This window comes from Vulpes lagopus, chromosome 9 (genome assembly GCF_018345385.1).
Source record: "Vulpes lagopus strain Blue_001 chromosome 9, ASM1834538v1, whole genome shotgun sequence".
NCBI lineage: Eukaryota > Metazoa > Chordata > Mammalia > Carnivora > Canidae > Vulpes > Vulpes lagopus.
The window spans coordinates 34,425,305-34,439,507 of NC_054832.1; the positions used below are offsets into that span (position 1 = coordinate 34,425,305).

General features: G+C 36.9%; 1 protein-coding gene across 6 annotated transcripts in view; it reads left to right on the top strand.

Moving 5' to 3' along the window:
- Positions 1–14,203, top strand: part of UBR5 (ubiquitin protein ligase E3 component n-recognin 5) — a 136,597-nt gene that overhangs the window by 39,679 nt on the left and 82,715 nt on the right. For all 6 annotated transcript variants that reach the window (XM_041768513.1, XM_041768517.1, XM_041768512.1 and 3 more), the window contains exons 2-5: positions 4,692–4,736; positions 5,090–5,171; positions 5,608–5,684; positions 6,813–6,932. In XM_041768513.1, coding sequence (XP_041624447.1) covers positions 4,692–4,736; positions 5,090–5,171; positions 5,608–5,684; positions 6,813–6,932 — 324 coding nt within the window. The remainder of the gene's footprint in view (positions 1–4,691; positions 4,737–5,089; positions 5,172–5,607; positions 5,685–6,812; positions 6,933–14,203) is intronic.

Here is a 14,203-nt window from a genome sequence, read left to right on the forward strand (position 1 = left end):
CAGCATGTTATAGTTTGATTTCTTGTCCCTTTTTATTTTTTATTTTTTTTAAGATTTTATTTATTTATTCATGAGAGACACACACAGAGAGAGAGAGAGAGAGAGAGAGAGGCAAAGACACAGGCAGAGGGAGAAGCAGGCTCCATACAGGGAGCCTGATGTGGGATCCTGGGACTCCAGGATCATGCCCTGGGCTGAAGGCAGGTGCTAAACCGCTGAGCCACCCAGGGATCCCCCTCTTGTCCCTTTTTAAACATCAGTTTGCTGTTACCCTACTTTGGTGCTTTAAGAAAAAAGAAAATCCAGCCTCTGTATCTGCAAAATGCCAATAAATTTAAAGGAATGAAATAGGTTCTTGGATTGGAATATAGAATAAATCTTTGGTGTAGGAATACTAAGGATTGTCAGAAGCTTATTGGTAGCCTATGCATTGTGTATTACAGCAACCTCACAAAGGCTTTCCTGCCTATCCTTGAATGAGATTAAATGCTGAGTTATGAGGTTATTTTGTAATGTTATGCTGTACTCTTAAAATTTTTTCCATCACAACCACATGTTAAGATTTATTCTGAAATGGAATTTGGTGAGTTCTAGGATAGTTTTCCTTTTATTTTAAAAACGAGGGAGACTTCTGTACATGTTGCTACTAGAGGAACTATAATGACTTCAAGCATGTAAGCTTTTGGAGAAAGATCTTTTAAAATAGATGAGTGCCTAACAATTATATAGAGACATTCAGTAACTTTGTAAATGAATGTGGTCTTTGGTCTGCAGCAATGCTGTGATTTCCCTGTCTGCAGAGGACTCTACTGTAAAAGGGGAACTAAACTAACTTTATAGTTTGTTTGTAGGTTTCTTTGATACTATTGTCTGGGATTTATGCTTATGGGGCCAGTTTAGTCCTGATAACTGTTTTGAGATTTGCAGGCATGATAGATTTTGTGTAAATTTTGGGAATTGAATTTAAGAAATTAAAAAAAAAATTAGTATTTGGGGAAACATCCTAAATGTCCATGTAAAATCAGTTTGTATATGAAAGTTTCAGATGGTTTAGATGAAATTGAATATGGCAGTAAGTGCTAGTCCCATATACATGTTATAGATGTATCCACTGATTTATTTTCTTTTAAAACATTCATAAGAATTCAAGGACTAAAAAGAACCATGGATGACTATTATGTGGATGAGAACCTGAGACTTTAAAGGTCTCTAATGAGTAAGTAGTAGGTGAGCTGGGAGTTAGCTCCAGATTTCTTGCTCTCTAGTGGGCATTGTTTCCAGTACAGATGGGTGTACGTTTCAGATGTGGTTAGGAGCCCACCATGATTTTTAAGATGAGAGAATTGAATTGATGGCAGTGACCATTTCCTCTGTCTCCTTGTGGCCTGAAATTTGCTGTCGAGTTCTTTTTTTTTTAATATTTATTTATTATTTATGAGAGAGAGAGAGAGAGAGAGGCAGAGACACAGGAGGAGGGAGAAGCAGGCTCCATGCCAGGAGCCTGACGCGGGACTCGATCCCGGGACTCCAGGATCGTGCCCTGGCCCAAAGGCAGGCGCCAAACTGCTGAGCCACCCAGGGATCCCCTGCTGTTGAGTTCTTGACTTAGTACTTTAATCATTTTGATGTTTCCAAAGCTTATTTTAGTTATAAATATTGTGTATATGGAGTGGTATTTGAAGCCATGAGAGCAGCTTCATTTAATTTTTATTTTATTATTATTTTTTTAAAGATTTTATTTATTCATGAGAGAGACAGGGGTGGGGGTTGGGGACGGGCGGGCAGACACAGGCAAAGGGAGAACAGGCTCCACACAGGGAGCCTGATGTGGGACTTGATCCCGGGACTCCAGGATCACGTCCTGGGCCGAAGGTAGGCGCTAAACTGCTGAGCCATCCAGGGATCCCCTAATTTTTAATTTCCGTTATTGCCCAGTTTTGAAAAGGCTTTGACAAATTTTATCCACTCCCAGCTTCCACCCCCCAACTGTATACTTTGTGACAGCTCTCAAGACTGTGTTGGGTGAAGAGAAAGCAATGGGCATGAATGGGTTTAGTTGTATGCTGGAACAACATACCTTCTTGGAGTACTATTGTGGTTTTGGGAAGTAAACCTTTCTTAGCCCTTTCCCTCCAGCTCTACTCCTGCCTCAGCTCCAGGATTCTGGAGGCCATTGTTTGGCCCCTCAGTTTATTGTATCCACATTTTCTATTTGGCCTTCTCTCTCATGAATCCCATGTAGTATGTTATTCTTACGGTATTTTATCTTTTCTTGGAACCAAGAAGCGTTGCCTTGTAAATGAGCAAACTGGGATGTGGTGAAAAAGCTTGATTTTACAGGACAAGGAAAACACATTTTTGTTCATGAAAGCAAATACAACACTAGGCAACAAAAATGAAAATGTATTTTATTGGGGGCTTGTTCACACATCAGGTGCTGTTCTTTGGGAGTGAGGATAAAGTGGGAGAGAAATTAAGTATAGCATCATTTGAAAGTTATTCTTGCTTAGGAGTAAGATTCAGAATTGGAAAGTAACTGTATATATGTTAGTGTGTTTGAAAGATGCTCCTCAGCATTAAATAGAGGATAGAATTTGTAGGATAAAGCTGAGAGTTTAGCCCTACTAGAATCTCTTATTGAAATAATTAGATCATTTGCATATATAATACATGATTTGTGACAGCTTTGAATCCTAAACTGGCTTTAAGCTGTGATTTATTTTGGAGGTATACACACACACACACACACACACACACACACACACACCACTTTCATCTGTTAATACAAATGATTGAAATTAGACTTCAGGTATTTTTGCCACTTTTCAGAAAGCAAAATTCATGGGATTTCCTATTGATATGTTTTAATTTTTTCTGTTGCTTTCTAAAATTCTGTTTAAAGAGTCATTTATGAAAAAAAAAATTGAAAAACCAGGCAGTTGTTTTGGGAACTTGATAGAATCAAACTCTTAGGGTCTCTACATTTGTTTACATCTTTACATTTTAAGCCTTTTTTTGGGATCCCTGGGTGGCGCAGCGGTTTGGCGCCTGCCTTCGGCCCAGGGCATGATCCTGGAGACCTGGGATCGAGTCCCACGTCGGGCTCCCGGTGCATGGAGCCTGCTTTTCCCTCTCTGCTTCTCCCTCTGACTGTGTCTCTGCCCCCTCCCATTCTCTCTCTCTCTCTCTCTGTGTGTGTGTGAGTATCATAAATAAATAAAAATTAAAAAAAATATATAAGCCTTTTTTTTAAAGATTTTTTAAAAGATTTATTCATTCATTCATTCATTCATTCATTCATTCATAGAGGCAGAGAGAGAGAGGCAGAGACACAGAGGGAGAAGCAGGCTCCATGCAGGGAGCCTGACGTGGGACTCGATCCTGGGTCTCCAGGATCACACCCCAGGCTGCAGGCGGCGCTAAACCGCTGTGCCATGGGGGGCTGCCCCGTTTTTGTTTTTTTTTTTTAATTCATTTATTTGAGAGAGCAAGAGCAGGAGTGAGAGAGAGCAAGAGAGAGATCCGGGAGAAGCAGATTCCCCAAAGAGCAGAGAGCCAGACACGGAGCTTGTTCCCAGGACCCTGAGATCAGGATCTGAGCTGAAGGCAGACTCTTAACAGACTGAGCTACCCAGGTGTCCCAACATCTTTACATTATAAAATGACGTCCTTAAGTTGATAAAAGTGTGTAGTTTAAATGAGTATTACAATATTTTTTACAATACTTTTTTATTAACTCAAGACCCATTTTCTTGAGATAAACAGCAAAATCATAATAGAAAATATGAATTGTTATCTTTTAGTTATGTAGCTCTTTAAGATTTTTTTTTTTTCTTTAAGATTTTTTGAAGTATATTTGGTACTCTTAGAAATGGGGAAGATGGGATCCCTGGGTGGCGCAGCGGTTTGGCGCCTGCCTTTGGCCCAGGGCGCGATCCTGGAGACCCGGGATCGGGTCCCACGTCGGGCTCTCGGTGCATGGAGCCTGCTTCTCCCTCTGCCTGTGTCTCTGCCTCTCTCTCTCTGTGACTATCATAAATTAAAAAAAAAAAAAAAAAGAGAGAAATGGGGAAGATTAAAAAAAATGGGGAAGGTGTTATCCTTGTTTTATAAATACAGACATAGAAGTTTTAATTTGTACAATTTTGTGTCAGAGGCCCTTTAGGAACTTGAGACTGTATCTTTTTTTTTTTTTTTTTTTTTTTTTTGAGACTGTGTCTTAAGTCAGTAAGGCTTTCAGGCTTTTCCTGCCTCATTATGTTAAATTCTTAGTAGATATATATTACCCCAATATCATCATTTTATGATGTACATTTAAGGATCTCTTTTGACGTTTATAGCAAAGTGTTTAACAAGTGACTTCCATTGATGCTAGCTCAGGTACCAGCTGTGTTGCCATGTTTTGTATTACAAATGATGGGAGCCTTAGTTTCCTCATCTGTAAAATGGGATTAATATAATTATCAAAATTGCTAATGAGGTGGTAAGGGAAGGGAATTATAGAGTTGACCGTGGATCTTTTTTTTGGGACAAAAATGAAAGATAATATAAAAAACATTATTGCCATAGCAGATTTTTTGTATACTGCCATTAGAAATCACTAAATAATGATACAAGTACCTATCAGAACTATTTTGTTTAAGAAGAATTTGTACATGTGGTTTATTCATATTTTGTTTTTTTTTTTAAAGGTTACGGGAAGTTTCAGAAAAACTGAACAAATATAATTTAAACAGGTAAGAGTTTTAAGATATTTTAAATTTTCTGAAAAGAGCAGTTTTTCTTTATTAGGAAAAAACTCATATTTAGGCAGAAGCTTTAATCTATCACCTTTTATGAGTCAGGTTCGTTTGAATTACAGTTTCTATTCATATTGATTTTTAAAAAGTCTGGCATGCCAAGGACATATAATAACTTTAAGGCTATCATAATTATTATTTCTCAAGTATTACTATATAATATATAAATATTTTTGAAAACAGGTTTTGCCAGCTATTTATTCCTTTGATTAATCAGATAAAAACCAACCAGCCCTAGAATGTATTTGCCATTTTAAAACTAATTTTGCTTGATGTTTTTTATTCCTTAGCCACCCCCCTTTGAATGTATTGGAACAGGCTACTATCAAACAGTGTGTGGTAGGACCAAATCATGCTGCCTTTCTTCTTGAGGTAAATTGTTTACTGTAAGATACAGAAATGAAAAGGAACTTAAAATACAGTCATGCATTATCATGTTTCTTTTTTAACCAGGCAAAATAGAAGTTTCTTGCAAGAGTTATTGCAGAGATCACTCAGTTCCATTTCCTTATTGTGTACATTCTCTGGCTCAGAGAAAGCTTTAGTGATTTACAACAGCTTGAAACCATAGTAATGAAGAAGTTCCTTATACCCAGTTATTTCTTTACTCTGAATTCTGTTAGAGATACTTTAAATTATTTTTACTGGTGTCCGTAATTGTATGTAAAACATACTTCCCCACGTAAGGCACAAGTGCCTTCTGAAAAGCTTATTTGTATTCTGAATTGACATAATCTGTTTATTGAATAAATTCATATTTTAATACACAGTATTAGTTTGGTGATTTCTTCTATTTTCTTTCTTTTAGGATGGTAGAGTTTGTAGGATCGGTTTTTCAGTACAGCCAGACAGATTGGAATTGGGCAAACCTGATAATAACGATGGGTAAGACATTAATGCCCTTTTTATTTGATAAGTATTTAGCTCTTAAAAGGTATTATAGTAAACCTATTTTGATGTTAATAGCCTTCAAGTTTTAAGTTTTAAGATAATGAAATGGTTATCTTGTAGTTTGATTTTAATTTTTCTGTAAGCAGTGATTAATAAAATATTAGTATTGAAAATAGCAGAGAAGTTTGTCAGTTAACAGAAATAGGTTACCAGGGGAATGGTATGGTAGGTTCCAGGTCAGATCTATTCTTTGGTTGAAAATGACTTTTTAGACCCCCCCCCCCCCCCGCAAGATTTTATTTTTAAGTAATCTCTGCACCCAGTGTGGGGCTTGAACTTAGAACCCTGAGATCAAGAGTCACATGCTCTACTGGCTGAGCCAACCAGGCCCCTATCTCCACCTTTTTAAAGTAATATCTCTACCCAGTGTGAGTCTTGAACTCAACGACCACCAGATTGAGTTGCATGCTCTACTGACTGAGCCAGTGAGGCACCTCATGTTTTTTCCTTTTTAATATTTCCAAATCAAGTAACTGAGTTTGAAATTGACAAGAGTCTTTAAAATTGTGGTCTATATGAATGATAATGTATAAAAAGTGTTGTTGGGGGACGCCTGGGTGGCTCCGTGGTTGAGCATCAGCCTTCGGCTAAGGGCATGATTCCGGGTCTGGGGATTGAGTCCCACTTTGGGCTCCCTGCAGGGAGCCTGCTTCTCACTCTGCCTATGTCTCTGACTCTCTCTGTCTCTCATGAATAAATAAGATAACTTAAAAAAAAAAATGTTGTTGGATCATGTATGATGAATTTCAGTTGCCTGCCTCTTTAAGGAAAGTGTGATTACTTTAAAAAATCTAGAGAACAATTAATTTGGAGTTAAACCATGAAAATGCTTTCAGCCCGGAGGGGATGCTGGATTGATAGGAGGCTGTCAGTTGTTAGGCTTGCTCTTTGATGGGAAGTACACATTCCAGAAGGAGATTCCAAGAGGAGCAGTTGGAGAAGAGTGAGGCTGGTATTTTACCACAGTCACTCTCAGAGCAGTGCGGCCTGGAGTCCTGGGCTTGCACCTAGCTAGTGTTCAGGACTGTTCCGTGACTGTTGTGCCTCCTGTTTCTTTCCCAGGTCAAAGTTGAACAGCAACTCGGGGGCAGGGAGGACATCGAGGCCTGGAAGGACAAATGACTCCCCATGGTTTCTCTCAGGTTCTGAGACTCTGGGCAGGCTGGCAGGCAACACCCTGGGGTAAGTTGTGGCCAGGTGATGGCCCCCTCTGGTCTGGGCTGGTGCTCTGTTAGTGCTCTCACTCTGAGATTGTCTTCAGTGTTATCTAACAGTGCAGTGAGGAAACTCCTGAACTCTTTGGGCAGGCACTCTGTTGCTCATGAGAAACACTGTGATAAAAATAACCCATGCAGGCTAATTACAATTAACCCAGACTCTTGACCTTTTAAAAGTGTCTAATGTTGAGATGTGTTTATTATATCACTTACCATGTAGTTTATGTTATTTCAGTTTTTCAGTGATGCAGACTTTGGTCTTTTTTTGTGTTAATTTCATGGTTAAAAAATTTAACATTTCTTTCTAGGTTCCAAATCTGGTAGTTCTTTTTGAATTAATTTAGTGAGGCTTGAAAATCATGTAACTAAGCCTGACAGCCTTTAATTAGGTTATTTTTATTTTTTAAAGATTTATTTATTTCTAGAAAGAGAGCATGCAAGTAGGGGGAAGGTTTGGAGGGGGGAGACAAGGAGACTCCTTGATGAGCAGGGAGCTAGCTCAACAAACATACGGCTCTATCAATAATACCAGGACCCTGAAATAGATCATGACCTGACCCAAAACCAAGAGTCTGACAGTCAACCAACTGAACCATCCAGGTGCCCAAAGTTATTTTTATTTTTTAAATCAAGATACAATTGACATGCAACATATTAGTTTCAGATGTATAGTATAATGATTTGATATTTATGTATTGTGAAATGATCACCACAATAAGTCTAGGTAACACCCTCACTATATATACATAGTTACAAAATTTTTTTTCTTGTGATGAGGACTTCTAAGATCTACTCTTTCAAATATGCAATACATGTTATTAACTATAGTCACCATGTTGTACATTATATCCTTATGACTTATTTTATAACGTTTGTACCTTTTTATTTTTAAATTATTTATAAAATGCATACCTCTAAACTAGATAATCAACTCTTGTTTTATCTAAAGTTGATAAGCTATCATATTAAAGAAATCACATACAAATTCTAAGCCAGATGATTTTACAAGATGATTCTTGAATACCTAGATTTTCTGAAATTACCTAATGAATGATTAGATAACACCAAATCAGTCAAGTCAGCAGATGTGTTCAAAGGCTAGAAATAGAACTAGAAGCAATTTAAATTGTTTCAAACTATAGTAAGGGGAGGAGGAATGTTTTAAATATATATATATATAAAGATTTATTTATTTATTCATGAGAGAGGCAGAGACACACACAGGCAGAGGGAGAAGCAGGCTCCTTGCAGGGAGCCCGATGTGGGACTCCATCCCGGATCCCTGGATCATACTCTGAGCCAAAGGCAGATGCTCAACCACTGAGCCACCTAGGCATCCCTAAATATTTTAAAAATATTTTGAGACTGTGAGTTTCTAGATAAAGTTAGCTTTGCAAATTGAGAGCCCCAAATTCTTATTTTTTTCTTTGCCTTTTTTGTTTTTATGCTGAACTAAGTTTATTTTGAGGTCAGAGGAAGGTCATTTAGTGGAGTACATCCTTTATTTAGCTCATTCTGTGCTAGAAGTACTAATAGGAAACACAGCTCTGGTCTTTATTAAAATATTAAGTATCTCCTTTTAATGGTCGTATGCACACAACAAGCATAGCAGTGTGTGACAAGGAATTCTGAAAATGGTATGTAATAACAAATGAAATTTTCATTTCATTTGATAAACCTGGAAAAAGTTTGACTATATTTACTTAAGAAAGAATAACTATTATGTATCACACCATGTCACACTATAATTTCTTTAAAAATTTTAATTGCAGGGTCAGCAAACTAGAGCCTGTGGCCTAAATCCATTCCCTCCTTGTTTTTATTGAAATACGGGCATGCTTGATACTTTTACTTTCTGTGGCTGCTTTGTGCTAGGATGACAGAGATGAGTAGTCTCAACAAAGACTTTAGCTCACAAAATAGTAAATACTGCTCTTTACAAAAAAGATTCCTGATCCCTGTTGTAGTTTATCCATTTATGTAGTGGCATTGTTAAGTAATTTGTACTCTGTATTTATTTTTAAATTAAAATTTTTATTTTGAAACAATTTGACTGTTTTTTGTTGTTCTTAAAGTATATGACTGAAATAATTTGACCTTTAAGAGTGGTTTTCAGGTTCACAGCAAAAATGGGAGAAAGATACTGAAATTTCCCATATATTCCCTGTCTCTACACATGTATAGTCTCGTATTACCAACATCTCCCACCTGAGCAATCCATTTATTTAAACTGATGAAACTATGTTGATAAATCATTATCACCCAGAGTCATGGTTCCCATTAGGGTTCACAATAGATGTACTGTGGGTTTGGACAAATGTATAATGACATATATTCTCCATTATAGCGACAAACAGTAATTTCATTTCCTTAAAAATTGTCTGTGCTCGGGATCCCTGGGTGGCGCAGCGGTTTGGCGCCTGCCTTTGGCCCAGGGCGCGATCCTGGAGACTCGGGATCGAATCCCACGTCGGGCTCCCGGTGCATGGAGCCTGCTTCTCTCTCTGCCTGTGTCTCTGCCTCTCTCTCTCTTTCTCTGTGACTATCATAAATAAATAAAAAAAAAAATTAAAAAAAAAAAAATTGTCTGTGCTCTGCCTATTTATCCTTCTCTCCCCCACAGCCCCTGGCAATGACAGATATTATTACTGTTTCTATAGTTTTGTGTTTTCCAGAATATTGTATAGTTGGAATCATAAGGTATGTAGCCTTTCAAATTGGCTTCTTTCACTTAGTAATAGGCAATTTAAGTTTCTGCCATGTCTTCTCATGGCTTGATAGCTTGTTTCTTTTTAGTGCTGAATAATATTCCATTGTCTGGATGTGCTGCAGGTTATTTACGCATTCACTTATTGAAGGACATCTTGGTTGCTTCCAAGTTTTGGCAATTATGAATAAAACTGCTAATGAAACATTGTGTGCAGGGATTTTTGTGGATAAGTTTTCAATTCCTAATATTAAAGAGCACAATTGCTGGAACATGTGAAGAGTATGTTTAGTTTTGTAAGAAACCAGCTACTGTTTTCCAAAGTGGCTGTACCATTTTGTTTTCCCACCAGCAGTGAGTGAGAGTTCTTATTGCTCCACATGCTCAACAGCAATTGGTAGTGTCAGTGTTCTGGATATTGGCCGTTCTCATAGGTGTGTAGTGGTATCTCATTGTTTCAGGTTGCATTTCCCTAGTGATATATGATGTGAAACGTCTTTCTATATGCTCACTTGCTCTCTGTTCATTTTCTCTGGTGAGGTGTCTGTTAAGGTCTTTGGCCCATTTTTGATCGGTTGTGTTTTTTTGTTTTTTTGGTTTTTTTTGAGTTTTAAGAGTTCTTTGTAATTTAGGATAGTAGTCCTTTATAAGATATGTCTTTTGCAAATATTTTCTCACAGTCCATGGCATGTCTTCTCATTCTCTTGACAGTGTCTTTTACAGAGCAGATAGTCTTAATTTTAATAAGGTCCATTTAATCAGTTATTTTTTTCATTGTGCCATTGGTGTCCTGTCTTAAAGTCATTGCCATACCCAAGGTCATGTAGATTTTCTGAGGTGTTTATCTTCTAAGAGTTTTATAGTTTTGCAGTTTACATTTAAGTGTATAATCCATTTTGAGTTAATTTTTGTGAAGGGTATAAGGTCTTATGTATAGATTCTTTTTTTCCTTTTTCTTTTTGTATATGGATGTCCATTTGTTCCAGTACCATTTGTTGAAGAGACTCTTTGTTCCATTGTATTACCTTTTCTCCTTAGATCTAAGGATCAGTTGACCGTATTTATGAGGGGGTCTGTTTCTAGGCAATGTATTCTGTTCTTTTGATCTATTTGTTTTCGTGTTGTTTTTGTCAATAGCACACTGTTTTGATAACATCACTTTATAATGAGCCTTGAGGTTGGGTAGTATCAGTCCTTTAACTTTGTTCTTCAGTGTTGTGTTGGCTCTTCTGGGTCTTTTTCCCCCTCCATAGAAACTTTAGAATCAGTTTGTTGGTATCCACAAAATAATTTGCTGAGATTTTGATGGAGATCACAGGTGATGCGTTTTTGGCAAGAATACCACAGAAGTGGTGATGTGCCCTTCACAGTGCATCATATCAGAAGGCACATGATGTTGATATGTCACATCTGGTGATGAGATTGTCCTTGATTAGTTAGATAAGATGGTGTTTGCCAGGTTTCTTATCTATAAAGTTACTATTTTCTCCTTTGTAATTAATAATACATACTGTGGGGAGATTCTTTGACTATGTAAGTATCTTATTTTTTTTTTAAGTTTCTTATTTTTATGCTTGATTTTAGCATCCACTGATGATTTTTTGCCTTAATTATTTCTGTGGTGTTGGCCAAGTGGTTATCTTTTTAAATTTCCATCATTCCTTTTACACTTACTAATTGGAATTCGACCATAAGGAAGAATTTTTCCTCCTTGTCCATTTATTTCTTATTCTGTTTATTTATTCTGTTTATTTTGTTTTCTTATTCTGTCTGTTCTGTTTCTTTTCAGTTATTTATATCATTATGGTTTCATGGATATTTTATTCTATAGTTTATAATTCATTATGATTGATTATGTTGCTCAAATTGTCTTAGATTTGAGTTCTCTTTATAAATAAAACTTGGATATAACCAATTATAGAATGATTGAAATATAGCAATGGAATTTTATGATTTTAATGCTAATAAAATATGTAACAAAGGTAATAATAAACTATAATACATTTGATCTTGAATAAAACCTCTGTAAACCTGCTCCAAAGAAGATTAGGGCTAATCTTAAGACTTTTTTAAAAATGCAGAGAGAAGCAATTTTTGAGTCCCCATTACACATCCTTGCCCACACCGCTTTGTGTACCCATGTTTTTCTGTCCCTTGTTCTCTTATCCACGCACATGCCCCAGAACAGACTGCATGAGCTTTCTTTGGCATTTGATTCATGATTTGCAGTATTGAGAAATGTCAGAAATGTCACAGTGCCCACTAAGTGATTGCCAGTTGTTTGTTTACCTTTATTTGGTTTTGCAGATGTCCACAAAGCATAAGCACCTAAGGGTTGATTGTTTCTCTTGGCCTCTATGAAAATCTCAGTTTGTTCATGGTGAAATTATGATGAAGTTATTTTTTATGATGAAGTTATTTTGTAAATTAAGAAATTTTATAGAGTCAAAAGTATTTTCCTTTATGGTACATTATTTCCCTCATGAGTACATAGTGGGTGTTTTTTTCATCTTTCTATGTTGATTACAATGAATTTTAAAGAAACTTGCAATTTTTCACATGTAATAGAAAATCTAGGACAGGCAGATCTTGAGACTCCAGAGGGGATTCTTATCCACAGATTTACCAAAAACAGTCAAATATGAAAGAGACCATCCCTATATAGACCATGGTCCCCTATTCTCTTCCTTCAGAGTCGAGGCTTGCTCTCTTTGGATTATGAATCAGTCTCTGTATTTGAGAACTGCATTTGAAAGATTTTGGAATAATTGAGTTTTCTTATCCATCAGCATAGATCATTGATAATTGATCATTTATTTTGAATACATAGCAGACAAAATTTATGGGACTTTTAATATTTTTCCCTTTGGCTTTTTCACTGTCAGCAGATGTTTTTTTGTTAAACATTTCTAGTTGCTCCTGTTCATTCCTTTCATAATTACTCAAATTTATCCTGGAAGATTTTTCAAAAATCTCCTAGGTATTTTTGTTAAACTCATTTCAGGCCAAGTTAAGGGTAGAACACCAGATTTACTTGGGGAAGAGAGTTAATTGTGCTCAATAGTAAGTTTATTTTTTATTTTTTTTTCAATAGTAAGTTTAAAATGGAGATATTAGTATTTTTTTTAAGATTTTTATTTATTTATTCATGATAGACATAGAGAGAGAGAGAGGCCAGAGACATAGGCAGAGGGAGAAGCAGGCTCCATGCCGGGAGCCCGATGCAAGACTAGATCCCAGGACTCCAGGACTGCGCCCTGGGCCAAAGGCAGGCGCTAAACCGCTGAGCCACCCAGGGATCCCTGAGATATTAGTATTTAAAGTCTCTTTATTCTGTTTATTGTCACTGGGTATAATAGATAATAGATATAAGCTGCTTTTTGTTCATTTGAGCTACCATGTTTCTTTTGGAGTCTTCATCTGAGCTAATAGCGCTGTATTTGGAATGTAAAAGCCAAGGAGGTCACTATAATTATAAATAGTTTTGAAGCTGGCTAGGAGGGTAAGACAATATGTAGTAGGGCTGTGACACACTAAGTGGATGGCCCTTTTTAAAGAAGGCAGCTGATTAGCTGATTATTACCACCGGAGAATACAGAGCCATTGTTGCCAAATGCAAACTTCCATACCTCACCCCCACCTTTTTTTTTTTTTTTAAGGTATACTTTATGTTCATTGTGGGGCTTACACCCATAACCCTGAGATTGAGGGTCACATGCTCTACTGACTGAACCAGCCAGGTGCCCTTCACCCCAACCCTTTTTTTCTTTTTCTGTCCCTAAAAAGCTGCAGTTCTGGATCTTTATGTGAATATTTTGACTTAAGTGTTGGAACTAATTGATATTTTCACAGAAATAAATATATATATATCAGGCTACATACCACTCATATAGTATGTGTACGTCTGTGTGTATATACTCTTTTAAATAAACTTTTTATTTTAAGACAGCTTTAGGGCAGCCCCAGTGGCGCAGCGGTTTGGCGCTGCCTGCAGCCTGGGGTGTGATCCTGGAGACCCGGGATCGAGTCCCACATCGGCTCCCTGCGTGGAGCCTGCTTCTCCCTCTGCCTGTGTCTCTGCCTCGCTCTCTCTGTGTCTACGAATAAATAAATAAAATCTTTAAAAAAAAAAGACAGCTTTAGATTGACAGAAAAATTACAAATAGAATACTGAGAATTCTCATATACTCCATACCCAGTTTCTACTGTTATATGTTTAAACTGGTATGGTAAATTTTTTATAATTAATGTATATTGATACATTATTATTGACTGAGGCTGAAAGTTATTCATATTTCCTTAGTTTTCTCCTGTTGTCTCTTTTTCTGTTCCAGGATCCCATCCAGGATATCACATTACATTCAGTCATTGTTTTTCCTTAGTCTCCTCTTGATTGTGATAGTTTTTCAGTTTGCCTTATTTTTGATGATACGTTTGTGTGTGTGTGTGTGTGTGTGTATGTGTATTTTTTGTTCACCAACCAGCCAGACTTCTGGTTAAGACTTAATTTTGATGAGCAAAGTACATGT